The 27,878-nt window shown below is 35.2% G+C and overlaps 1 protein-coding gene across 2 annotated transcripts; it reads left to right on the top strand.

Moving 5' to 3' along the window:
* The first annotated feature begins 774 nt into the window (after positions 1 to 774).
* Positions 775 to 19,624, top strand: LOC128217453 (zinc finger and BTB domain-containing protein 49-like). Of its 2 annotated transcripts, none has more exons than XM_052924607.1 (6): positions 775 to 850; positions 4,100 to 4,195; positions 5,197 to 5,318; positions 7,031 to 7,259; positions 9,352 to 9,625; positions 10,794 to 19,624. In XM_052924607.1, the coding sequence occupies exons 2-6, from the start codon at positions 4,139 to 4,141 to the stop codon at positions 11,834 to 11,836; spliced, it is 1,725 nt and encodes a 574-aa protein (XP_052780567.1). In that variant the 5' UTR covers positions 775 to 850; positions 4,100 to 4,138; the 3' UTR covers positions 11,837 to 19,624. The 2 variants fall into 2 exon arrangements, with proteins under 2 accessions (XP_052780567.1, XP_052780568.1); XM_052924608.1 differs by lacking the exon at positions 775 to 850 and adding an exon at positions 854 to 974.
* The last annotated feature ends 8,254 nt before the right edge of the window (positions 19,625 to 27,878 follow it).

Raw genomic sequence — 27,878 nt, 5'->3', positions numbered from 1 at the left:
GCGTGATATTCGGGACGTTAAAAATGAATGTTACACCTGGAATGAGTATCAAATAATATATTTTGAATTTCCCTGATACATAAATAAAAAAAGAAAAGAATTTTCATAGCTCAAAAGTAGCATGAAATTTGAATGAGTTCAACAAAAGAAAAAAACAACATGTATTTATGTTTTCGGATAATTTTAGAGACTGAATAATTGAAATTATGCTTTTGTTTCCTCTATGAAAATACATGCATACTTTCAGGATTATTCCATGGGTGGCTTAAATCGCACACCTTTGTTCATGTACATATATTTTTCGCTTCATGGTGCACGCACATTACATACCTAGTAGCTTACAACCTGTGGAGCGGGAGATCGTGGGTTCGATCCCTGGCGTGTCGTAACGAAATATGTTATAAATGTTGGTACACGTAGCTTAATGGCCTGGCGCTCTGCATTTTAAAGTGTAGTGCTTCGAAAGAGGTGTAATCAGAACTGGTTAAACCCAGGAAACGGCTGCAGACCGTTTATCGTGCTAAGCACGTTTTTATAACTAAAGAAGCAATGCCGGGACTCTTCGAAAAGAGCTAAGGTATCGCACCCGTTCTTCATTGTATCCCACCACTGTCTCTTCCGATTGAGGTCCCTTTAACAAAAACAAAGGACCCCGTTGGAAATAAGCGCTTGCACTTTCACGGGTTATCCTTGACAACAAGGTCTAAAGGAAATTAATACATACATAAAATTGAGACGGTTTTTCTTGCTTGTTATTTATCTTTCGGTTAAATTGTACAAATGACTTCCGGCAAAATGTCAAAAATTTCCTGATTTCGATGGGGAACAAAAAAACTTAGAGAAAACAATGGTATTCAGACAGTTTTTAAATCTCCACGTGTATTGAGTCCCTCAAGAATGTTTTACTTCTTGCCTAATTTTCGACAAAAGGTTATTTGTAACAATAGTCCGTTTATTATACAAAATATTGCATGGTAAGCAGAAACATTTCGGCATTTTGTCAAAACCATCAAAAGTTAATTCTCATTAAAAAAAATCGTTTTTATGGATTGTCATTGATGTGGTTTTATCAATAAGAAATTGCATTCTTATTTTTTCTTTACATATTTCAGATGTTAATATAGCCACCTGTTAATTTTGTTTCCTAGTCATCTTGTACTCTCTAATTTTCTATTTGAGCCTGCACAAGGTGCAAAATAACTATTATTTGATCGGTCGGTAGGGTTCAAAGTAATCAAGAAGAGCTAAATTTGTTGTTCATTTCTGCTTATCCCTGGTAATTGTTCAGTTTTCTTTGACATTGCCGTCATGACATTCTTTTAATTTAAGTCCACAAATTGAGACCACTAATATTAAAGTGACAGTATAAATAAAAACTTCTAAATCAAAAACACTAGATTTTTTTTGATTTTTCAAGTTTATTTATTTTAAAAGAACATATTCGTTGTAACTAACAGTTAAATATATATATAGAAGGTTTAAAATCATCAGGCAGGCACTCAATAAAACACATACATTCATAACTGTAGGCTAGCACATTGAAATACCATAAACAGGGTTTCCACCAGGAACTATGAGTTTATACCCGACATGTTGGGTACAGGAGGGGTATCCACTTTTCCGTGATTTTTTTCACATTGGAAATTTAAGGGGAAAGAAACTGATTGTGTTTCAATTTACAAAGGATTAGTTGTAAATTGCTGTAAATTGTTAAATTGCTGTGAGATTTAACTGTCATTGTTGTAAATGACTCATGGTTTGTTTTGGGCGTTTTTTTTTTTACATTGTTACGTGGTTGTTGTTTTTTTACATAGACACTGTTGATGGTAATTTTTTGTAAAATGGGGAGTTTGCAGATGCTTATAAACAAAAAGCATGCAAATTATTGGACCATGTTGGTCATGTGAACATTGAAAAGATTTTTGTCCAATGGTGTCCTTAGATAAGGTATGTTATGACAAAATCCAAAATTACAGGATGTGGTCCATGATGCCCTCTTTATATTTTACATTGATAATGCTACATCAGATCAGTCATCAAAATTAGACTTTTGGATGAACAAGCCCGAAATATTATACTACTGCTTGGCATTACATTTTATAACAAGCCCTGCTGTATAAAACTAATTTTGACCACTGTCAGATTGATAGTTTGTTCATGTCTGAGTGCTGCACATATTATTGATTATATACTTAAAACTTAGTCCAATACCTGCACTCAGAGAGAAAACTTTCATAAATATATCAGAGATTAAATATTTTTTGCTGAAACTAGAACTTGCAGTCTTTCGGCCTTTAAAAATAAACAGTGCAAAACTTGGAAGTGAGTAATTATTAGAACTTAGGAGAAATGTGAAATACCTTTTTTCTTGTTTATATCAAATGGGTTTAAACTGAGTTTTAAGGAAATATATGGTTGTCATAAATTATACGTGAAACGCTAGGAATGTCAATGTCAAATTGTCCAATCTGAAGTGTTGTTTGTTTACATTGAATGTGTAAGGAAATTAATAAGAAGTGTGTTTGGGAAGATTTTGTCTGTGCTAGTTAGTTATTTTTTTAACGAATAGTAATTTAATCATATATCTTTTTTAAAAATTAATTGTAAACAAAAGTAATTTATATTTATCAAAGAATTATTTAACATTACTTCCAGCTAAATAGAGAAATACCATACATTGCGTCAATAATGACAGTCGCAAATGACTTTATCAACATGAAGCAATTTCATTTATTTTCAAAATTAATTGTTGGGTTCTACATAAAATCAATTTGCTATCAATTTAAAAAATCAAATGCTATCGATTTAAAAAATCAATTTGCTATCGATTTTTGCTATTATACCTGTACATGTCTCATTCATGAGAAAGATGAAGGTTCTAATTATATCGTTTTTCACACCTACCAGGTCAGATAATTAATGAAGCTGTTAGGATATTCAGCCTCGATTGCGATTGGATGATGCATCATGTGATATTTCTCCCATCATGCCTTCTGGCTGCCAATCAACATTTACAAGAGCAGCAACGCTGTTAATTGTCAATGTTGATGAGAGTCGCAGTGGATATTAAGACTTGGTGCAATTACCCCATGTTGGTTATAAGCCTCGCCAGCAGAAGGCAAGCCATAAAGGCCTGGCAGAAACCCTGATAAAGAAGAAACAACCTCATTGTCGACCATCCGCCCTCACTGTATATTGCTAATTACTCCAAGATCTTTCCCCTCAAATCCCTTGTCCACTTCTGTGTTTTCTTTAAAGAGACTTACTCATGTTTTTGTAAAATGCCCTTTTTGTATGACAAAATAGTGTGGCAAATCATTAGGAGTGTTAAAACTAAGTTAATAAAATCTGGTTGAGGATACTATTTCATCTGAAAAATAACTAGAAAAACAAAATGAAATATATTATTGATGTTCCGATGATTGATTACACCGGTAATCGAAAATCAAATGGTTGGGCCTGAAATTGGTAACAATCGATCATATTTGGTTGTAATCGATCATCGAAAAAAAAAACTAATGAAAAAAATATAAGTAAGTGTTCAGATGTTGTCTTCAACAAAATGGCTGATAAAAGCCTTAATGAGCAAGGAATTTTTTTTTTTTATACAACAACACTTAATAACTTTAATCACATAACGTATATGCATATATAATGATAAAGAGTTTAATACTGTGCATAAATAAACTACAATTCAGGTTCAATCTTGTATTTAAAAAAAACAACAAAAAAACTACAATTCAGGTTCAATCTTGTATTTAAAAAAAATAATTGTACTATCGATAATCATTTACTTGAGTGGAACCGATTATCAATAGTAACCGATTCATAACACTTAAATATAGGTTACGAAATGACTTTCGGTCAGGTACGAAATGACCAAAAATTGGACGATACAAACTGTCTATGGTACACATGACTGTAAACCTCAATGCACACATACATGTAGTTAATAGTTGTGTGATCCTGGTCAGATCTTGTCCGCCTGAAAAACAACCTGTTTCCTATTGTCTAATTTAACTTAATAACTAAGTGCAGGGTTTAAGTTGGCACAAATCTTTCTTATTTATTTTTTGAAGAATTCTGTTTTGTGTTTCAGGTAGAGTGTTTTGTGGATGGTTGACCGGTGGGAGGTGGAATGGCAACCGGAACCCCCCTCTCCCTCCGCTATCATAGTGACCAGCTCAACAACAAGGTTTGTTGTACAGTGGCTCCTATGCACCAGTCAATTGTAACCACGCCCCCTCCGGGGAATAACGGGGACTTTGACTTTTGGTCCAGCCAATCCCGGGTAAAATCCCCGCCCTGCAGGGACAAGACGCTGGTAAACTCCCCGCCAAATGCCCCCGCACCCCTTGATACCTAGGTAAGGCCCATTCCCAGCTATTTTCAGCACGAAAACAAAACCACCACATTCACTTGGCACTGCGGGGCCACCTGGAAGGTAAAAAACACATCCCATTTCCCCAGCTATCCCCCGGGACCTGAGGATGGGGGGCTCTGGTTCCAATTGACTGGTGCATTATTATTACATTTATAAATTAGTTGAGCACTGTTCTCAGCAGTGTAAACATTTACATTTAGGTGAATTCCATGGTCATTTTAAGAAGACATGGTTATTATTTTATTCAAGAAGTACTGTTTAAATTATAGCAAAGGCATAAGGGCATTATTTTAACTTGAATTATATAATTATTTACTGCCTAATGTACTTTCACTATTTATATTTGCTGCAGTTGTTTTCTATGGGGTCAGAGCATTTGAAATTTATTCTGATTGGCTGTTCTTTTTTGGGTATAAATAATGAAAACAAATCATGGTTCTTTAGTTGAACTTTTTTCATGGAGTTGCTAAATTGCTTTAGAGCATATATGTATGAATACATTATTAACTGAATTATTGTGTCTTTGTTGTTTCTGGAATTTTATGTACTGTAATTAGGTTTTTATTTATTGTCAACTGGTCACAATGGTTTAAGTTTTAGTGAGCAGAGAAATATTCGGGCATATTGCTAAAGAAAAATATTCCATGTCCACATTTGCATCCTTTGCCAATTTCTATTCAATCAAATGACCAGTTTTCAAAAAAAAATTAGTTGACAAATCTGGCAAAATGTTGAAAGTCCTCCATTATAGGGAGTGATATATTTTCAAATTTCCCTAAATGTAAGCCCTGCATTTTATTTGTCTTCTGCAGGTGGTTTCTATGATGCGAGAGTTTTACCTGACCGGGGAGTTCTGTGATGTGGTTCTGCATGTCGGCAGTCTCACCATTCACGCCCATCGAACCGTACTGGCCGCATTTAGCCCATACTTCAGGTAAAAAAACTTTATCCATATTGTTGTCAACAAGAGCCTTTAGGATTCAATATGCTGCTTGAACAGTGGTTGATATTTGCTGTATATCATCATTACTGAAGGGAGACATATTATTGTTTTGGTCAGTATTTTTATTTTTCTTATTATTCTTCAACCAAATTTTGTCCGAAGCAGAACTTGAGGGAATTGATTGAAACTTGACACATGGTGAGAAAAATGTCAGACAGGGGTTCAAACCCGAGGCTTGAACCCCGGGCCCCTTACTGACAGTACTACCAACTAAGCCACAGGGCTGCTTTCACACCTTGACACCTGTTTAGGTAGGTAACATGACCCTGACAGATGGATGACAATGTGCAGTTGTGCACCTTGCAAGAACTATGGAGCACAGTTGTTGAGTTATTTCCCTTTTTCTTTTTTTATTAATAACAAACCTAGTACAGAGATAACTGAAAGAAATTTAAGTGAACTTAACCACAGTTATCTCCCCTTTAATTTTAAAGAGGAGACATCAGTTTTCAATCAACTTTATGTGCATGAATGTTCCTCAAAAACTGTTTTACTGTCAATACACTTCTATCATTTCGTAAAATCAAAACGACAACTTTCTGTGTTTTTTTCTGATCAATTTTTGGACAAATTTCAGCCCCATTTCCAATACTAAAATATACATTTTTTTTTTCCTTTTCACAATTGTTTTTATCTGGTCAGTGTTTTCCTCAAGGTACAGACTTAATCATATTCCTTTATCTCTTATGTCTAGTTTTTAAAGTATTCATGTTCATTTATAGCGTCAAAATTGGAATTCTGTATTTTTGTCAAATTGATGCATTTTTCCTGACTAGAAAGGCCCCAGCCCCATTCCAAAATGATGAAAAAACACCACTGACTTATGAAATTAACACCACCAGCAAAGTCAATTATAATGACCCCCTTCGAAGAAGAGAAGCTACATGTATATTGCTTTGCACAAGTCGGTCAGTCGGTTTCTCAGTAGATCAAAGCTTGTCCGAGTGTTATCTCAACAATTCCTGGACGTACGGTCATCAAACTTGAGATGAAGGCTGGGTCTGACCAGTAGATGGCCCCTTTTGATTTGAGGGGTCACTGGGTCAAAGGTCAAGGTCACAGTGACCTTTAATGGAAAAAGATTGTCAAAGCTTGTCAGAGTGATAACTCAACAATGCCTGGACCTATGGTTACCAAACTTGACATGGAGGCTGGCCCTGACTAGTAAATGACCCCTATTGATTTTAAGGGTCATTGGGTCAATGTCACAGTGACCTTGAATGCAAATTTGTCAATTCCTGGACCTATGGCCATCAAACTTGACATGAAGGTTGAGCCTGACAAGTAGATAACCCCTATTGATTTTAAGGGTCATTGGGTGAAAGGTCAAGGTCACAGTGACCTTGAATGCAAACTCGTTAATTCCTTGACCTATGGTCATCAAACTTGACATGAATGTTGGGTCTGACCAGTAGATGACCACTATTGATTTTAGGCATCATAGGGTCAATGTTGCCTTTATCATGAAAAGGTTGACAAAGCTTCTCCGAGTGATAACTTAACAATTGCTGGACATAATGATTGACAAACATCTGTTGTTGATCTAGTTTTGATTTAGGATTTGCTAATTATTACCATCAAGCCTCTCGGCTTTTAATTTATTGTCAATATATCATGAACATATGATATCTGCCTGTTTCTAGAGACCTGTTCCATCAGCCATCAAACAAACACAAGACGGACATCATGCTGGGAAACCAACTGCGTGATGAGTCGGTCCGTCAACTCATCGACTTCTGTTACTCAAGCAACATCACTGTGGACTCGCAGTCGGCCGATAAGATTCTCACGGCAGCAAACATCCTGCAGATCAAGGAGATTGAGAAGTTGTGTATCACCTTCCTGGCCGCGCAACAAGCCCTCAAGTCAGAGGTGGGAGAGTTTAAGTATTGTTTCAATTAACTGGATTACAATAGTCACAAAGCTTGGACATCATAAGAAAGAGCTTTATGACTAGCACAGAACATGATGATTTTAAGTATAGATTCTGGTTATAAAGTTTAAATGAATGTCATTTTCTATATTATTTGTGTCATTTTTATTTTTGTTTAGCAGGTTATTATGCCCCCTTCACAGAAGAGGGGGTATATTGCTTTGCACATGTCGGTTGGTTGGTTGGTCTGTCTGTAGACCAAAGCTTGTCCCAGTGATAACTCGACAATTCCTGGACCTAAGGTCATCAAGCTTGACATGAGGATTGGACCTCACCAATTTATGATCCCTATTGATTTTAGGAGGTCAAGGTCACAGTGACCTTTAAACAGAAAAGGTTGTCAAAGCTTGTCTGAGTGATAACTCAACAATATTTGGACCTATGTAAATCAAACTTGACATGGAGGCTTGTTCCACCAGTAGTTGACCCCTATTGATTTGAGGGTTATCAGTGAAAGGTCAAGGTCACAGTTGCCTTGAATGCTAAAAGGTTGTCCAAGTGATAATTTGACAATGCCAGCACCCATGGCCCTCAAACTTGATTTGGAGGTTGGACCTGAACAGAAGATGACCCCTATTGATTTTAGGGGTTATCTGGTCAAAGTTCAAGGACACAGTGACCTTGAACGCAAACTTCACAATTCCTGGACCTATGGTAACAAACTTTACATGAAAGTTGGACCTGACCAGTAGATAACCCGTATTGAAATAGGGGCTCATTGGGTCCAAGGTCAAGGTCGCAGTGACCTTGAATGTGAAAAGCTTGATTTAGTGATATCTTATCAATGCTTGCACCTATGGCCCTCAAACTTTACATTTTGGTGACCAGTTAATGATTTTGAGGTCAGAGAGTCAAAGGTCAAGGTCACAACTCTTTTAGGTTCTTAAAATTTATGTCATAGTTATATTTTCCCTGATGTTAAGAGGATACATGTTGCAAATATCAGTCATCATCTGAACATGATTGAAAACTGAACCTACTATCCTCACACTTTGAGGTCATAATCTTGAAACTGCCTCAAAGGCATCCAATGTCACTGACAAATCAGCTGTCATTTCGGTCCATGCACACTTCATTCAATTGCCTATTCTTGACAATATGGCGCTCGGGGGGGGGGGGGGGGGGGGGGGAGGCATAATGTTTGACAAAAACCTCTTGTTAGGTTTGGGTTATCTTGTTATGTGAGCAGTTTGTTGACTGGGTTAGTGGGCATCAACAATTTGTGTCTTGGCTGTACTTTGGCCATACAATGGGGGAATTGAGAATAACATTCACCCTGACAAGATGGTCGTTCACCCTGACAAGCTGGTGTGTTGCATGCAAGACTGATGTTTAAAGGTCAAAGTCACATTAAAGGGTCATTGTTCCAATTTTCTTGTTTTATGGCTTGTCTTGGCTCCATTTTGGCGATGCAATTGGGGATTTTAGAATTTATTGGCACAAATGTAAGCCATGAGAAACTGGTTTGTCATATGCAAGACAGTGTCACTATGTCTAATCTTTAGTTCACACTTACGAAGGGTAATTGGTCGAAATTTCATTGTATTTTGCCTTGTCCTGGTTTTAAAATAACTTGGCACAAATGTTCACCGTGAGTGGCTTGCAAATCTCCTGAAACTGAAAAAAACTGATCAGTTCCATTTTCATAAAAAGACAACTTTGATAACATTACACAACCTTTGACAGAACTGATTCATCATTTCTATTCAGCCACAGACTTGACAAAGTTGGTGTTTAGCCGACAAATTTCAAGCATATAATAGAGCAAATAGAGTTACTCTTTGTCATCTGTATATCTATCAATAATTCATTTGCCCATACATTCTAAATTGCATAAATTGAAAACCTGGTTTTGTCGCATCGTGGTGTTTCTATTTGTTCATCTATTATTTTTACACTCGGATGACAAACATATTAACATAATCCAATATCTTCCCTAAAATCTTCCTGCCACAATTCTTTAATCAAATAGAAATATTTATCAATACAATGTATTATTCTATTGAATGTACATACATGTTGTATTTACAGGCGATACAACCACCCCCTCCCCCGACCATATTTGTTCCGGCCACATCAGCAACGATTACCAACTTCTCTCCAAGCCAGACGAAGAACCGCAGTGACAGTCGGGAACTAGCTTGTGCCGACACGTCGGGTATTGGGAGCAGCAACAACAGTCCTCGTCAGTCATCTCGCCCGAGTTCTGTGCCAAGTGGGAATGGCTCAGTGATCACACAGCCCCATGAAGAACAGGACGTGGAAGTCCTTGATGTAAAGAAAGAACTGGATGATCAGCCCTCTGGTATGTTAAAAGGTTTAACCCAGAGCTCTTATTCAGAATTTGGAACTGGACGTACAAACTTCCTTACAATATTTGATGTTTTTATTGGGAAAGTTTTAGTCTCTTGAACTCTAGTACAATATGCTCCACTATTTTTCAATTATTATGTTAAAAATTAAATGATTTGCTTCTACAACTTGCCAACTTCACAATTTTATATTATAATCATTCATGTTACTTCAAGACTGATAACAAAAAAAGGTCACCAAAATAGTAACATTCACACCAGGTTTCTTTACTTCTTTAGTTTTAGCCCATTTCTAGAGAGTAATTAACTTTAAAAGCCCTGTTTAACCCTCTGGAGTGATATAAGTTCAGCCCTCTGGTAGAGACAGTTCATGCCCTCTGGGGTGATACCTGCCCTCTCGTATGATATAGGTTCAGCCCTCTGGTAGGGTTTGCCATAGGTTCAGCCCTCTGGTAGGGTTTGACATAGGTTCAGCCCTCTATTATGACATAGTTCCTGCCCTCTGATATTATATAGTTTCATCCATCTAGTATGACAGAGCTTCTGCCCTCTGATATAATATAGGTTCAGCCCTCTAGTACGACATAGTTCATACCCTCTGATATTATAGGTTCAGCCCTCTAGTATGACATAGCTACTGCCCTCTGATTGAGGTTCAGCCCTCTGGTATGATATAGGTTCATTCCTCTGGTATGATATAGGTTCGGTGATATAGGTTCAGCCCTCTGGTATGATATAGGTTCAGCCCTCTGGTATAATATAGGTTCAGCCTTCTGGTATGATATAGGTTCAGCCCTCTGGTATGATATAGGTTCAGCCCTCTGGTTTGACATAGGTTCAGCCCTCTGGTATGATATAGGTTCAGCCCTCTGGTATGATATAGGTTCAGCCCTCTGGTATGATATAGGTTCAGCCCTCTGGTATGATATAGGTTCAGCCCTCTGGTATGATATAGGTTCAGCCCTCTGGTTTGACATAGGTTCAGCCCTCTGGTATGATATAGGTTCAGCCCTCTGGTATGATATAGGTTCAGCCCTCTGTTTTGACAAAGGTTCAATACTCGATATGATATAGGTTCACTTTAATATTTATTTTCTGGGTGAGGACAGTGCATATTCTCAATCTAACAATGTTTACAAACTTCTGTTTGTTTTATTTCAGTTTCCGAGCAGCCAATGTTTCCAGCCAGCAGTTCTTACACCTGGGGGAGAGCTGGCCCTTCCGGCTTCGACAGTTTTCGATCTAACATGCCAAGTTTCCCAGGGTTCCTGTTCCCGCCACTGACCAGTGCCTTTCCCTTGCCTGTTACCTCTGCGGTTCAGCACCAGCTCCTGATGAAGGCCCTCACCAACAAGACGCCCACTTTGGGCACCAGCATCAGGGGCGAGCCGCTTGAGACGGGGGAAATCTATTCAGGTAAATATGCTATCTCTGGTCACGTGAAGGAGGAGAGTGGAGGCATGCAGTCTGAGGGAGAGGACAGCAGTCACACAGATACCCTCCAGTGTCACATTTGCCTTAAACAATTTGAAACTAGCACAGCTCTCAAAAGCCATGTCTTGTCAGAGCACAAGGATAACCTCATATCACCTGCTCTCTCTCCTTACAAAATGATATCGCCGGTCAGGAAGCTGTCATCTGATACCACTCTTAGCCAAGCCAACGTCCTTCAAAACTTGCAGAATCAAAAAGACAGTGGTGAAAGCTACACTGGAAGCAACATGTGTGGCACGTGCGGAAAGTCCTTTAGGGATCCACAGTCTTTGAAGTTTCACCGCTACAATCATGTGCTGAGGTATCAATGTAATTACTGTGGGAAGCGATTCTCGCGAAGTTGGAATCTGCATCGACATCGGAAGACCCATGTTCGTCAACTGCAGGAAGCTGGGATGGGGCCGGGGGCAGATGATATTTCTCCGATTGATGTCGATTCTGAATCGGGAAGCGGAAATGGAAATCAGACGACACCGACGTATGACATGGAAAAGGATCTGATTTTGTCGTCGCCTTATGCGGATTATCGCAATCATAGACATGATATGATGCCCTTTGCTTTTGATTTACGTAAAACGGGTAGCTCTAGCACCTACGGCATGGAAGGCGGTGACATGGACAGACAGACTGACGGGCAGGCCGAGAAAGAGAGTGACAATGATATTGAGCAATCGGAAACTCCTCCTGAGGACACGGAGAAATCTGAATAATAAAGGCAGTTTTATTGTTGTTAGAGTCCGGAAAACCTTCAAATCATGCTGTTAATTTTTTATATGTCTGTGATTGTTGACGTTGTTATTAATAGTGATCCGTGGAAAAATATTTAAAAAGTAGATAAAAATGAGAACATCTTAAGTTAATATTAGAGATGGCTTGATCAAATAAAGTTGAACTATTTCTTTGGTTTAAACCTTGGTATAACTATTTATTTATTTTTTATTGTATGATATTTTAAAGATTTTTTTCACAATTTTTTCCCACTTTTAATCAATCATGTGAAAAGTATTTCGGTAAAACTAAAAAACTATTTTTAGAATAATTCCAAAAAATTCTTTAATGTTGGAGCACAATAGCAAAGAATGGTTATAAGTGTGATTTTTACATCACTATAAGGTGCAATAAAAATGACCTTGATTTGAAGGTTGATCTGATTTGAGGTACATGTGTACGGAACATGGTTAAAATAAGTTATTATGTATTATTGTTATTGCTTTTGTTACTATACTTGGGTTATATACTATAGTTATTGTTATCATATGTGATACGTTATTTGTTTTAACAACATGTATATTATGTTGAGTTTAAATATTGTTTGCTTTATATTCAAGTTTAAAGATGAGCTCAGAAAGATTTGAGATTTCTGGGTTTACTTTGTTTTTTCATAGTTTGTTATGAACAGTAGTTTAAACATACTGACTTGTGAGCCATAAGATTATAATGTGGGGTACCGGGTAGCTTTAAAATTGTATTTTGGGGGTTGCGCATCCATCCCTTGTTGATTCAAAGTTGACTATTATTGTTAGTTGCAATCCCTTATGATTCAAAATGGACAAATATTGTTAGATGCTATCCCTAGTTGATTCAAAGTGGACAAGACTTAGTATTGTTAGTTGCAATCCCTTATGATTCAAAATGGACAAATATTGTTAGATGCTATCCCTAGTTGATTCAAAGTGGACAAGACTTAGTATTGTTAGTTGCAATCCCTTATGATTCAAAATGGACAAATATTGTTAGATGCTATCCCTAGTTGATTCAAAGTGGACAAGACTTAGTATTGTTAGTTGCAATCCCTTATGATTCAAAATGGACAAATATTGTTAGATGCTATCCCTAGTTGATTCAAAGTGGACAAGACTTAGTATTGTTAGTTGCAATCCCTTATGATTCAAAATGGACAAATATTGTTAGATGCTATCCCTAGTTGATTCAAAGTGGACAAGACTTAGTATTGTTAGTTGCTATCCCTTATGATTCAAAATGGCCATGAATTGATAGATGCTATCCATGGTTGACTCAAAATAGACAAGTATTGTTAGATGCTGTCTCTTATGGTTCAAAATAGAGAAGTATTGTTAGATGCCATCTGTGGTTGATTCAAAATTGACAAGTATTGTTAGTTGACACGCCTAGTTGATTCAAAATGGACAAGTATTGTTAGATGTTATCCCTAGTTGAATCAAAATGGACAACTTTTGTTAGTTGCCATCCCTAGTTGATTCTAAATGGACAACTTTTATTAGTTGCCATCCCTAGTTGAATCAAAATGGACAACTATTGTTAGTTGCCATCCCTAGTTGAATAAAAAATCGGGCTCCCATTTCAAAGGGCATCGCAAGTCAGTATAGTTGAACTCTACACCTAATACCACTGTATTTTTCACCTTTGCAATGATCAAAGTGCATATTTTGTTATAGAATTGTTATACTGTACAGGTATTGTTAAGTTTTGATTTTGGTATACTTCATCTGTTATTGTTTGAAATTACCATACGAGACTACATCATTCTTTGCTAAAATACAAAACCCATACATCTCCTGTGTAATAGTTCACTCTCTTAGACAATTCTGTGCAAAGCTCAGAGTGTATTATCTGTCATTATCATAATAAGTGCTAAATGGTTTTCAATTGTGTAGATGTTACAATCATACTGGTTTAGGGCAAATCGTATTGTATATTACATATACATCATAAGCACAAACACAGACTGTTTCTAAAACATTGTTTTATCCTCTAATGAGGATTATTATCATGTTTATTTCAATACATGTGATTTGGAAATTAACAAGTTATCTGCAGTTAGCAGAAATGGGTCTGGTCTGGGAGTAAGATACATGTATCATTGGTCCCAGGTCTGGTATAAAATTAAATATTTTTCGGTTTTATGCATAAAATAAAATAAGGAAATGTAAATTATCTGTTATATAAGTATCCATGACCTTTAATACACATCACACCATGGAAACTGCAGTTCTATTTTAAAAGTATCAATAAATTATGGCGTCAGATTGATTTTGAATTATGACACGTTTACTATTATATATATAGAGCCAGAAATATATTTACGAATGTATTAAAGAATGAGCATAATTGGTGCAAGGGTCTCTCTATGTATGGGCTGTAATTACAAGGTCCTTGATAATCTATAAATAGTATTTATTATATCTATTGTTAAATCTTTTAATGAGTTTATGATTTTGATCTGTAATTATCCTGTTTTAAAGGCACTTGGTCAGAGATTTTATGTTGACAACATTAAATTTTTTTAATTTGTGTTAATTAAGTGTTTTATTTAACTTAATATTATGAACAAACAGCAACTGGCTGATAATTTATTTCAACAGAATAAACAAAGTCAAACATAGTCATTCACTTTAAAAAAGTGTTATAAATGCTTTTTGGCAAAACAAATAATTCTGTAATATTTTTTCAGGATTGTAAACTTTGGAGTTTTTATTTCTGACTTTTGGTGATGTTTCATTATTTTTAGTAGCAGTTTGTTTAAAAATGTGTTGTCTGAACCATTGCAATTTGAACAAGTCCCTTTAAGTCAGTTAAGAGGCAAAAGGTACTGTTTGAGGAGCAATAGGAAACTAGTAATTACTGATGTGGTATATTTATAATCACATTGTTATTTCATTTAAAGCTACACTCTCACAGATTGAACGTTTCAACAATTTTTTATTTTTTGTCTTGGAACGAGCCAATTTTTGCGAAAATCCATGGAAACCTATTATATAAGACTACTGACAAAAAATTTGATCGAAGATTATTATATTTAAGTTAAAAAATTGAAGTTTTATGCATTTTCTTAAACCGTTAGTAATAGTTTAAGCCATAAAACATTAATTTTCGAACGGAAATATGAAAATCTGCAATCTGATTTTTTGTCATCAATCTTTTATCATTGGTTTGCAGATATTAACGCAAAAATTTGCTCTTTCTAAGACAAAAAAAGTTATAAAATGGTCAATCTGTGAGAGTGCAGCTTTAAAAGCTCATATTCATTTGTTGTTTATATACGTGATTCTCATATTTACTGACATTACGGATATTACCCATAACTGTCTTTCATTTGTTGACAAATGTGTATATCATTTTTTTCAATAACTTTTGACATGAAATTATATTTATATCTGTACATAGTATTTAGTTACATTTTAGATCAAATATTTATATGCTATACATTTTTCAATGAAGCTGGCTTGTCTGTAATAGAAATGTACTAATCTCGGTTCACAGAACAAATATATATACATAAATATGGCAATTTGCTGATTAGATAAAAAAAAAAAAGATACATGTTATTGTTTGAAGGTAAAGGATTTTAAAGTGACCTTAGTGATCATTATTTAGCACTAGACTGAATTTCTGTATTTTTAAATATTGAAAATTATACAAACCAGAAATAATAAAATCACAATTTTATCGAAAATGCTATAACTGGATTTTTGCTTCTTGGCTAGCGCGAATTTTAATTACTGTTACCTTAGTTCCAGGACATGGTTGTTTTACTTTCCTATTCCTGGGAATATATACTTGAAAGTTTACATGAAGAAATTATAAGATGATTTAAATTTTATTTATGTCTTAAAAATCATGTCATGGTATTATTTCAAAAATAAAAGATTACCGTACAACGAATTGAACTTCCCATGGTCAGGACTTTTTAAGTTGTAAGACATTCCCAATGCTAAAACATTATATTTTTCCCCAAAAGTGAAAATGAAATCTCATTTTTATGTTTTTTATTTTAAAGAAATAAGATAAAGAATTGGTCCAAACTATTTTAGTATGGAATAGTTGGTGTTAAACAACAACTTACTATCATCTTTTCTGCCTATTTTAAAGCAAGAAAAAATATCAATGGTTATTATTGAGGGCAATCGTAATCGAATTTAACGTCATGTCAAATAGTATATAATTGTGAACGGAGTGTTACAAACAAGCCAGCGAAGTTGCTTAGTGTTTAAGGGAAGTTTGGAAGCCTGGAAGGCTGGGACAGAACGGGTATTGTTGTTTTGTTTGCAAACAAACATTGTGATAGACTGATCTGTTATTAATGATGAGAGTGTGTCCTGAAATGTTCTAATTTGTGCAAAATATCTCGGGGGCAGTTTGATAATTAACAAGAACTGTGGATCACCGAGTACTTAAGAGTTATGGCCCCTGTTCAACAGTATCTAGACTCAAGGCTCCATATTGACAAACATCTTAAGTCTGAGTTTCAGACCCGGGCTCAGAAAACAGAATTGTTAAATGTTTCAAAATATCTAGGATTTAACTCATTTTGACTAAAGAGCCTGTGAACTGATTACCAGTAGTTTTGACAGAAACAGGGATTTTTTACCATCTTTGCCTCTGTGTCATAACATTTTACAACAAAATTAAGATCTTGCTTTTAAACCATTCAAAAGACCAAGATGCTATCAAGTTATTGATCGTATTTTAACCATGCATTCAAGGCAACCAGTATCAAAGTTTAATGCCGGAAATTTGATCATTCCGTTTGGGATATGATTGCAATATGAACATTTCACGGCACATTAGTTGTTTTGATTGTAGCAAGCGTTGTACTGCTCGTGTAAGTAGTTTAAACAAAATAAAAAGAGCCCTTTTCTTGCATATAATTGTAATACATTTTCATAATCATCTGTTTTGTTTTTAATTTGGAAAACTGATTATTTCGAAAATGAATTGAAGTGTAGAAGATACTGATTTCATACAACATATTTTGTTCAGCATATCATTTTTACTTACATTAAACTGTTAATATTTACATCTCAGCCATGGCCTTTTGCATGTTAGTATTAAAATGAAAAAAAAATCCTATATATTACATATTTTTCATTTTAATTCATGCACTAGAAATTGAACCCAAATTTTTTATGTAATAAAGTTATGGATTTATTCATTGATAATTAAGAATAATAATTGACAATTATACATAAACATGCAACTTGATTTAAGGAATATTTGTATAATAATTGTTAATCAAAATAATGATTAGAAAAAAAGTGAACATAATACATAAAAATATTCTTGGATTTCGCGAAATATTTTATTAAGCTTAACCGGTTAAAGTATCATTTTACATTTTGCCAATTAACTTGCTTAATCATTATTTTATACACCTTTAAAAGTCGCAAAACTCTTTCATTAAAGAAGAAATTACACTTGTGATACCAAAAATAATTATTTAGCTAAGCTTGATCCTGTTAAATAGGGTTTAAGATTGTGCGAGAAATCGGGCACGGTGTGTGCTAAAGATATGTTAGTTTTGTTACGTTCTGAAAATACTGTTTTGTTATTCTTTATTTATTAATTTATCTTTACACTGTGTCTGTTTTTGATCAGTTGTGATTTTTTGAAAATAATTTATTGACTGTAAATACTTATTTTACAAAAAAACCAACAATATTAATATAAATCCTGTTTTTATTTATTTGTTAAGCAAAGGGAAAGTGCATTATAACTGAAGTATTCCTTATTTTTTCACTTCTTGTATTGTAAATAATAATTTGGTTAAGTTTTTAGTTTGTACGATCTAATGACTGTTGACCACGCATAGATTGTTCTAAAAAACTAATGGCTATTACACACATATATTTTGTAAGATCTTATGGCTGTTACACACGTTCAGTTTGTACGACTAATGGCTGTTATACACATATAGTTTGTACGATCTAATGGCTGTTACACGCGTATAGATTCTATGATCTAAAGGCTGTTACACACATATAGATTCTATGATCTAATGGCTGTTACACACGTATAAGTTGTAAGATTTAATGGCTGTTACACACATATAGTTTGTACGATCTAATGGCTGTTACACACGTCAAGATTCTATGATCTAATGGCTGTTACACACGTATAAGTTGTAAAATCTAATGGCTGTTACACACGTATAGTTTGTACAATCTAATGGCTATTGAACACGTATCGTTCGTAAGATCTAATAGGTGTTACACACATATAGTTTGTACTATGTTAGTAAGAGCACATCTCATAAACTGTACAGGTATCAAATTTTAATTCAATTCAGAGATAAAACAGAGATAAAACGAAGATAATTTTTCTTGAGCTTGCATATTAATGAACATACTTCTTTCATAGAAATTGCTATCTTATATTTAAATTACATATATAATTTTTTCTAAAAAAAGTCAATGTATACTTCTACCGTACTGCGCACATAAGGGACTCGTTCACAGATTTTGCAACGCCAATATGTTTTTAATCATACATGTACTTATAATCAAACAGCATCAGTGGCACAAGTCATACTCTTTTCAACAGAATTGTGTAAATAAAAGTCTAAAATCATTAAAATTTCTATATCTTTTTTGGAAAAATTGAGTTCCTGACACATTTTGAAATAGTCTATGATTTATAGATTAGCTCTGATATGAACTTATTTATCATGTTTGATTATTGATACAAGCATTTTGGTTACATTTCACTCCAAATTATTTTGTTTGCTGTTTGCTGACCCTATTAAACATGAACGAGTCCTTTGAAAGCACTTTTTTCAGCTAGTATCAATCATAGTGTTTTTTTGTCATTTTCATCAAACATTTTATGAAAGATTACTTAGATAGACAGTAGAATTATTTAGATCTGCATAATTTGGAAAAATAAGGAAATCTGCTATGTATTATGGTATAAATCACATATAATTTGATTTGCTTGTTACATTTTCAAAGCTTGTTACATTTTCAAAGAACTGTCTTCTGTTATCTTTAAACTATAATCCTAATTTATGTACTTAATTTTGCGTTTGTTTGAATCAGATTTGTAATATTTTGGTAAAATAATTCAGACTGTTTTAGAATTTTAGTTAATTTGTTGCATAATATGGGTTTATTCTTTAAAGCTACTCCAACAGCCTATAAAGGAAACTTTCAATGTATTACAATTTTAATTTAAAATTTTCTTAACCCGTATAAAAAATTATACAAATATTAAACATCATCATTGTTTTGTATATAGAGTTTTTCACCTTTTCAGTCAACTAAGTCTGGCATGTTGATAACTTGTTAATGATATGTTAACAACTTGTCAATAATGTTATAACTTTATATCTCGTATTTACGGCTTAATTTGATAGCAAAAGTTATTGATTCTTAACGATTTTTGTTGGACTATCATTATGAAATGATGCTAAATTTTAGCTGTGCCAATAATGTTGAAATTTAACAAGAAATTATGCCACCCTGAGCCAATAATGTTGAAATGTAATGAGAAATTATGCTAACATGAGCAACTGTTTTTGAATATGAAATGATACTAATATGAGCAATTGTTGTTTGAATACCATTCAGACTAATTTGAACCATTATTGTTAGAATGATACTAAACAGTCCTTATTATTGGAATTTTATAAAGAATGATGCTAAACTGAGCCATTGTTGTTGAAATATCATAAAGTCTATCTGGTGTTGAATCAATAAAATTCTACATTGTGACAGGGTATCACTCTTGTAGAAGGAAAATCTTGTTTTTTCCTCTTATTTAATTGTCATATTGCAAACTTGTCCATGCTTTTTACTGCTGTGATCTGGAAATGTTTTTATTAGTAGAGCCAGTAATTGTTCTACTGATATGATATTTTCTACCTTTCAAAACGACAAAGATCATCTGCTCATCAAGGTAGAAAGAAGTTTCATGGTCAAATGATATTGAAATTATTGTGCAGATGAAGTTATTGCAACCAGTAAGGTAACCATTGTTCACTACTGGCCTACTTCACTTAAACACTACTTGACTGCCTACTCAACTTGAGCACTTCTGGACTTGAGGCCTACTGTACTTGAATGCTACTCGACTTGTAGTCTACTGTTCTCAAGCGCTATGCGACATGAGGCCTTCTGTACTTGAACGCTACTTGACTTGAGGCCTACTGTACATGAGTGCTACTTGACTTGTAGCCTACTGCTAAGCGCTTCTCGACTTGAGGCTACTCGAGCGATACTAGACTTCACTTGAGGCCTACTGTACTTGAGTGCTACTCTACTCCACTTGAGACCTACTGTACTTGAGTGCTACTCGACTTGAGGCCTACTGTACTTGAGTGCTACTCGACTTGAGGCCTACTGTACTTGAGAGCTACTGTACTTGAGGCCTACTGTACTTGAGCGCTACTCAACTTGAGACCTACTGTACTTGAGCACTACTCAACTTGAGACCTACTGTACTCGAGTGCTACTTGACTTGAGGCCTACTGTGCTTGCGCTACTCAACATGAGGCCTACTCAACTTGAGGCCTACTGTACTTGAGCGCTAATCGACTTGAGGCCTACTGTACTCGAGTGCTACTCATCTTGAGACCTACTGTACTTGAGTGCTACTCATATTGAGGCCTACTGTATTTGAGCGCTACTCAACTTGAGACCTACTGTCCTCGAGTGCTACTCGACTTGAAGCCTACTCAACTTGAGGCCTACTGTGCTTGAGTGCTACTCGACTTGAGGCCTACTATACTTGAGCGCTACTCAACATGAGGCCTACTTGACTTGAGCGCTGCTCAACTTGAGGTCTACAGTACTTGAGTGCTACTCATCTTGAGGCCTACTTGACTTGAGCGCTACTCAACTTGAGGCCTACTTGACATGAGATAAACGAGTAGTGTTCACGAGTGGCGAGTTATTTCATACAACAACAAGAACAACAATATATTTATTATTTATTTTATCTAGACAAGATAACATACATTTTATTTAGAATCAAGTATATTATATAACTCACAAGCAACATGTATATCCCATAAATGTGTGACCTTGAGCTTAAAAGGAGCACAATATAAGTTGATGCCATGTTTTTATCTGTACACAAATGATTTTTTTTTATCATTCAGGTCAATTGAGATCATAAATGCATTCAATTTTTTTCTTTTTTTGCATCAAGCTTGATTGTGCTCCTTTATAAGCTCTACACATAACAAGTTTCATCAACATATATAAATTTTAAGCAACTAAATGTTTTGTTTTTATTTTCAATAATGGTAAAAAAAATTAAGCTAAACCTTTATCACCGAAAAAGCAATACCAAGCTTGGATATGAAATATGAAACATTTATCACCGAAAAAGCAATACCAAGCTTGGATATGAAATATGAAACCTTTATCACCGAAAAAGCAATACCAAGCTTGGATATGAAATATGAAACCTTTATCACCGAAAAAGCAATACCAAGCTTGGATATGAAATATGAAACCTTTATCACCGAAAAAGCAATACCAAGCTTGGATATGAAATATGCAACTATCCAAAATGTATAAAGAATGGCATATAATACAAACAACTGGTCAATGCATTTAAAATACATATTCTTTATTTCAATAAGTAAATTAACATAGCTCATGAACAGAATAATTACAAAACATGTTTTATACAATTAAATTTTCAACATAAAAATGGTCATGGCTTCAACACAAATTTACCCCGAGCAGGGAAAAATGCCAATTCTTGTCTTGGTTTTAAGTTGAACAAAACCGCATAACTATAATTATTAAAATTAGAGTTATGGGCCTTATACATTATGCATTATCTCTTGCAAAATCTGTACTAAGTTTCATTTGAAATTCTTTTAACATTTCTTTAGTTATGGACAAAGTTTATTATTTTTACGCACAACACAATCGACGCAAAGGCTATCGCAATACCCTCATTTGTTTTCTTCGAAAAACAGACAAGCTAATGACTACATCTCTATTCAATAATATGACTTGCAATCAGACAATAATATGACTTGCAATCAGACAATAATATGACTTGCAATCAGACAATAAAAGTGTGAGAAAACACAAGGGTTGCTTTATATTTTTCAAATGTGTGAGTACGTCCATTTATCTTGGGTTATTTTGGTTTCCTTCCTTCCACAGAAGGTAATCAGGGTCACCGCGCTTCCTTGAAAAGGGGAATTTAGTGCCCGATTTCTGGATGTCATTTTACAGGCGAGGAAGTGCTTGAATTTAAAAACAAAAACAAAAATGGGAAAAAGCCAGGAACTTCATATTTCCTGGTAACTCACAATATAATCGTGTGCTTAAATAAATTCCTTACTTTAAACAAATAATAACTGCAGCATGAGAACCAAGTTACATACGAGGGACTCGGGTGATGATCCTTGAAAACTTCAATGCCCAGGCAGAGTATTGGCGTTCATCCCAAAATCTGCGAAGTGAGACAACCTAGTACAGATGCAGAAGAAACTATTCTTTGATTTCTAAAGAAGACTGGTATACATAAAAACAAGATGCCAATGCGGCAACGCTGCATTAAAGCCCGATTTTTTATTTGACAATGCAATTTAGCAAACCTAGGGTTTAACCATACCTCAATAGCTCCCAATGGAGAAAATTTAACGGTCTATGGGAAAATGACGATGAATTTTGAAATAGACAATGAAGTTTTTTTGTATGATTTCATAGTAGCAGATTTAGATGGCATCAATGCAATTTTAGGTCAAGATTTCTTGAAAGATTTCGATGTGAACTTGAGGTTTGGGAAGGCAGTTAAGCAAATTGGCAAACATAAAGTCAAGTTACATAGATTCGAAAACAATCATGTTGCTAGAATTAGGCTAGAGCATAATTAGACTGTTCCTGCAGATTCCGAGGTTGTCGTTAAAGCAGAAATTGAGGGCATGTTTCCTGATTCAAAAGGCTTAGTAGAACCATACAAATTAGTAGGCAAAAAAGGGTTATTGATGGCAAGAACGATTATTGATACTAATAAAGCAACTGTCCCCATTTCATTCATAAATCTTACAAACCAGAATATAAAGATTGATCATAGGACTAGTATTGCTAATATACACTCAGTGAAGAGAGATTGAACCCAAGATGGAACTAAATAATACAACCTCTCTACCCAGTCATTTACAACCACTCTTAGATGAATCTTCGGAAACACTTAATAGTAACCAACAAGAAAAGCTGAAGTCTTTACTGATAGAATACCAGGGTAGCTTTTCAGACAAATCAGGAAAGGTCTCACAGACAGACCTCGTAGAGCATGAAATTGATGCAGGAAATGCTAAGCCGATAAAAATACCTCCAAGAAGAGTTTCTTTAGCACAGAGAGACATAGTAGAGACTGAAATAGGAAAAATGTTAAAAGATGATATCATAGAGCCTAGTACTAGTGATTGGTCAGCACCCATTGTCTTGGTTATGAAGTCTGATAATTCAATTCGATTTTGTGTTGACTATAGGAAATGGAATTCGGTGACAAGAAAGGATGCATATCCTTTACCAAAGATTCAATGAAGCATTAGATACTCTCTCAGGGGCTAAGTATTTTTGTACTCTAGATTTGACTAGTGGTTATTGGCAGGTAAAGATGTCGGAGAAACACAAGCACATGACAGCATTTAACTCTCATATTGTCATATTGTACTCTATCATTTCAATTGTTTCGAACGTCTGGTCGAGCTTGTCTTGAGGGGTATGCAATGGAAACAGTGCCTATGTTATTTAGACGACATCATAGTTTTCGAAAAAACTTTTGAGAAAACAATTAACAATCTGAGAGAAGTTTTTAAGAGATTTAAAGAAGCCAAACTGACCCTAATACCCAAACAGTAGTAGTGGTCCATGTAGATCAATTAAAACAATGTTTGTCAGGCAACTGGGAGAATGAGGAGATCCCCCAAAATGTATCGGAAGAAGAAAGTCTTGAACAGTCGTTGGTCTCAGCAGAGTCTACTGTACTGGATCAGGAGTTAGAGGACCCCAGTAACCCTTATATTACGAGGGCAGGAAGGAGAGTAAAACCAAAAGTAATTTATTCTCTTTGAATCACATGTATTATTTGAGATATTGTTGTAAGATAGTTGTTGTTAAAACGACATCAGTTTTTGTATAGTAAAATATTAGATTATAGTTAAATTCTCAGGTTCATTTCACGTATGTACAGTTGTAATTGTTGTCATTTGATGTAAAATGTTCTTGATTTTTTTTTAATAATAATGGAATATCATCAAGTTGAATTTATAAAGCTGGTTGCATAAATGGTTAAATCTATTTTGTTATAGAAACAAACTAGTTAACTCATTTCATATCGATTAGGGTGAACATTAACTGCTATACATGATTCAGATATTATGCCATCTATATTATTTAATAGTAAATCCTTGGATTATCTACCCTGATAATTATCTTTAAGTCCTTGTATATGAGTTTGATATGTTATAGGAAGGAGCTCAATTCTTATAGGCTTTTTATATTTTATGCTTCTCTATGCGAAGAAATTATGCAGTATGAATATATTAAAGTTTATAGTTAGAACCTACAAGTATATCTTCAACTATGGGGGTAACTCTGTAAATCCTTAATGTTCCAGTACAGAGGACTTTAATATATGACTTTTCTGTACATGAGCCATAATATGGAGTCCGGGATTTTGCGTTACATCACAGAAATTTCAGTTTAATCGTATGTATCTGGAGAAATACATGTGATATACAGATTTGTAAAATTAAAGAAAATTTTCAAGACAAATAACTGTCTTTATTGATATGATGTTGACCTTTTAAGCAACTGTTACTTCATTTAAATCATACATTTATCATCCATTTTCCAGGTGTCCTGTGCGGACATTTTCAGGAGGGGTTGTTCAAAATACAAACTAAATGTGATTTCTTTTTATGTAATCCTTGTAGGCTTATTTGTGTGAAATAAAAACGTGGACATTTTATTTGTATTTACTAATTTCAGTTTTATTTCAGCAGCGGTAATACTATTATTTTCCAAAATAAAACCATGTAATGCGACGTAACCAAATGTGTCCACCTTGTTACGTCACAGAAAAAAGCATTATAACTCATGACCTTGACATCGATGCATCTTCGCGCAGCATGATAACAACGTGATCGATCGTGAACTTTGATAATGTCGTAAACTGGTGATTCTGGAAAACGTCGGATTATAATGACAGGGAAGTCAACTATCGGGTGCGAAAGTTGTGTCTTTTTTGTTACGTCGCATTATTTTTATATTAGTAACAAATACTTAGTGCAACACCTCGGAAACGCGGTATTATCAGTTCTGTTTACGACATCCATAACTGTTTCACCAATTTTCGGTATTTTCGTTGCCTTTTTACGGTACAAGACGAGCATGGCATTCACTGGTCGCCAAGAATGTATCATAATACGTCCTTTTATTTAGCAAAGTGATCAGTGATCTATGGAAACCCTTTACAATTATTTAATTCAACAGAAATAACCTTTTATTTAGTATTGACTGAAGAAAGTCGTGTCCCGTATTACGTCCATTGCATATGACAACCGTCTACGGCGATATAGATGATGTATACGCAAAAATAATGTGTTTGCATAAGTGAATCTATATATACTTTTGAATGGAAAACAATTTATAACTAGAGATTGCTTTTTTGAAAAAGCGCTTGTCTCCCCTATTGTGTGGTCGTAGCTGAGAAAAAATAAATGATGGACATGAAATTTGTAACTTTGGACTGGAGACAAACCAACAGTGAAGTTTGGTTTATTCGATTATATTAAATAGTGAAGAGAAGAAAGTGTTGTTGATTAATCATGGAAAATGTAAACGAAGTTTGCATTGTATGAAGTTCCTGGGCGCAAGCGTTATTCAATTATTGATCGGAAACCATTTTTCAGCTCACAGTCATCGTGACCATGACCTTTTACCTACTGATCACAACATCAATAGGGATCATCTACATAACCAACTTGCATACCAAGTATTAAGTTCTTGGGTGCAAGTGTTCTTTAGTTACTGAGCGGTAACCATTTCTTCAACTCAAGGTCATGGCAACCTTGACCTTTGACCTACTGATCTCAAAATCAATAGGGGTCATCTACTAGTCATGACCGACTAGCGTACCAAGAATGAAGTTCCTGGGTACAAGCGTTCTTAAGTTATTGAGCAGAAACCATTTTTAAGCTTAAGGTCACCGCCAACGTATCATTTTTTACCTGAAGGTAACCTTGACCTTTGACCTTTTGATCTGAAAATCAATAGGGGTCATCTTCTAGTCATGAACAACTAGCTTACCAAGTATGAAGTTCCTGAAACCAAAGGATCTTTAGTTATTGAGCGGAAACTTTTTCTTCACTTCAAGGTCATGGCAACCTTGACCTTTGACCTAGTGATCTCAAAATCAATATGGGTCATCTTCTAGTCATGACCAACTAGCATACCAAGTATGAAATTCCTGGTTGCAAGCGTTCTCTAGTTATTGAGCGGAAACAGTTTCTTCACCTCAAGGTCACGGTGACCTTGACCATTGACCTACTGATCTCAAAATCAATAGGAGTCATCTACTAGTCATGAACAACTATGAAGTTCCTGGGTACAAGCTTTCTTTAGTTATTGAGCAGAAACCATTTTTAAGCTTAAGGTCACTGCCAACATAACATTTTTTACCTGAAGGTAACCTTGACCTTTGACCTTTTGATCTAAAAATCAATAGGAGTCATCTAATAGTCATGAACAACTAGCATACCAAGTATGAAGTTCCTGGACCCAAAGGATCTTTAGTTATTGAGTGGAAACCGTTTCTTCACCTCAAGGTCACGTTGACCCTGATCTTTGACCTAGTGACCCCAAATTCAATAGGGGTCATCTACTAGTCATGACCAACTAGCATACCAAGTATGAAGTTCCTGGGTCTAAGAGTTCTATAGTTATTGGGCGGAAACGAAGTGTGACGTACTGACTGACTGACTGACAGACTGATGGACTGACTGACGGACAGGGCAAAAACAATATGTCTCCCCATGAATGGGGGAGACATAAAGATATTACACGCAAATGATTTTTACATGGAAGGTCACCACGACCTTGACTATTGACCTTGTTACCCCCAAAACAATTGGGATCATCTAGACATCATGACCAACCTCACTTCAAAGTTTGGTGAACCTAGATCAAAGCATTCTCCTGATATTGCACGGAAATATCTTTTTACATTAGAGGTCACAGCGACGTTGACCTTTGACCTTGTGACCCCCCAAAATATAGGAGTTTTCTAAACCTCATGATCAACCTCCCTACCAAGTTTGGTGAACCTAGGTCAAACCATTCTCAAGATATTGAGCGGAAATGTTTTTTACATTGGGGGTCGCCGCGACCTTGACCTTTGACCTAGTGACCCCAAAAACAATAGGGATCTTCTACACCTCATGACCAACCTCCCTACCAAGTTTGGTGAACCTAGGTCAAACCGTTCTCAAGATTTTGAGCAGAAATGTTTTTTATATTGGGGGTCGCCGCGACCTTGACCTTTGACCTAGTGACCCCAAAAACAATAGGGATCCTCTACACCTCACGACCAACCTCCCTACCAAGTTTGGTGATCCTAGGTCATGCGGTTTTCCAGTTATCGATCGGAAACGAAGTGTGACGTACGGACGGACTGACGGACTGACGGACAGGGCAAAAACAATATGTCTCCCCCAGAGAGGGGGAGACATAATAAAATAGATGAGATGCATTGTGATTACTCCAACTTTGTTTGTGCATAACAAAGACACCAGTGTGGATATTTGTGTGTAACCAAGACACTGCAATACACACGTTTGACTGATGATGTGTGATAATGAACGGAGTCCAGTGTTACGTCCATGTTTTAATTATTTCAGATATACATAGAGTTGCAGAGGAAGGTGTTATTAATAATTCTTAAATGATAATTGAAGATTATTTAATCTATATTTCCTCGAAGATAATCACCACAACATCTAAATTAATATGCATTTCC

The sequence above is a fragment of the Mya arenaria genome, chromosome 14 (assembly GCF_026914265.1).
Source record: "Mya arenaria isolate MELC-2E11 chromosome 14, ASM2691426v1".
Lineage (NCBI taxonomy): Eukaryota > Metazoa > Mollusca > Bivalvia > Myida > Myidae > Mya > Mya arenaria.
This window is presented reverse-complemented; position numbering and strand designations above follow the sequence as displayed.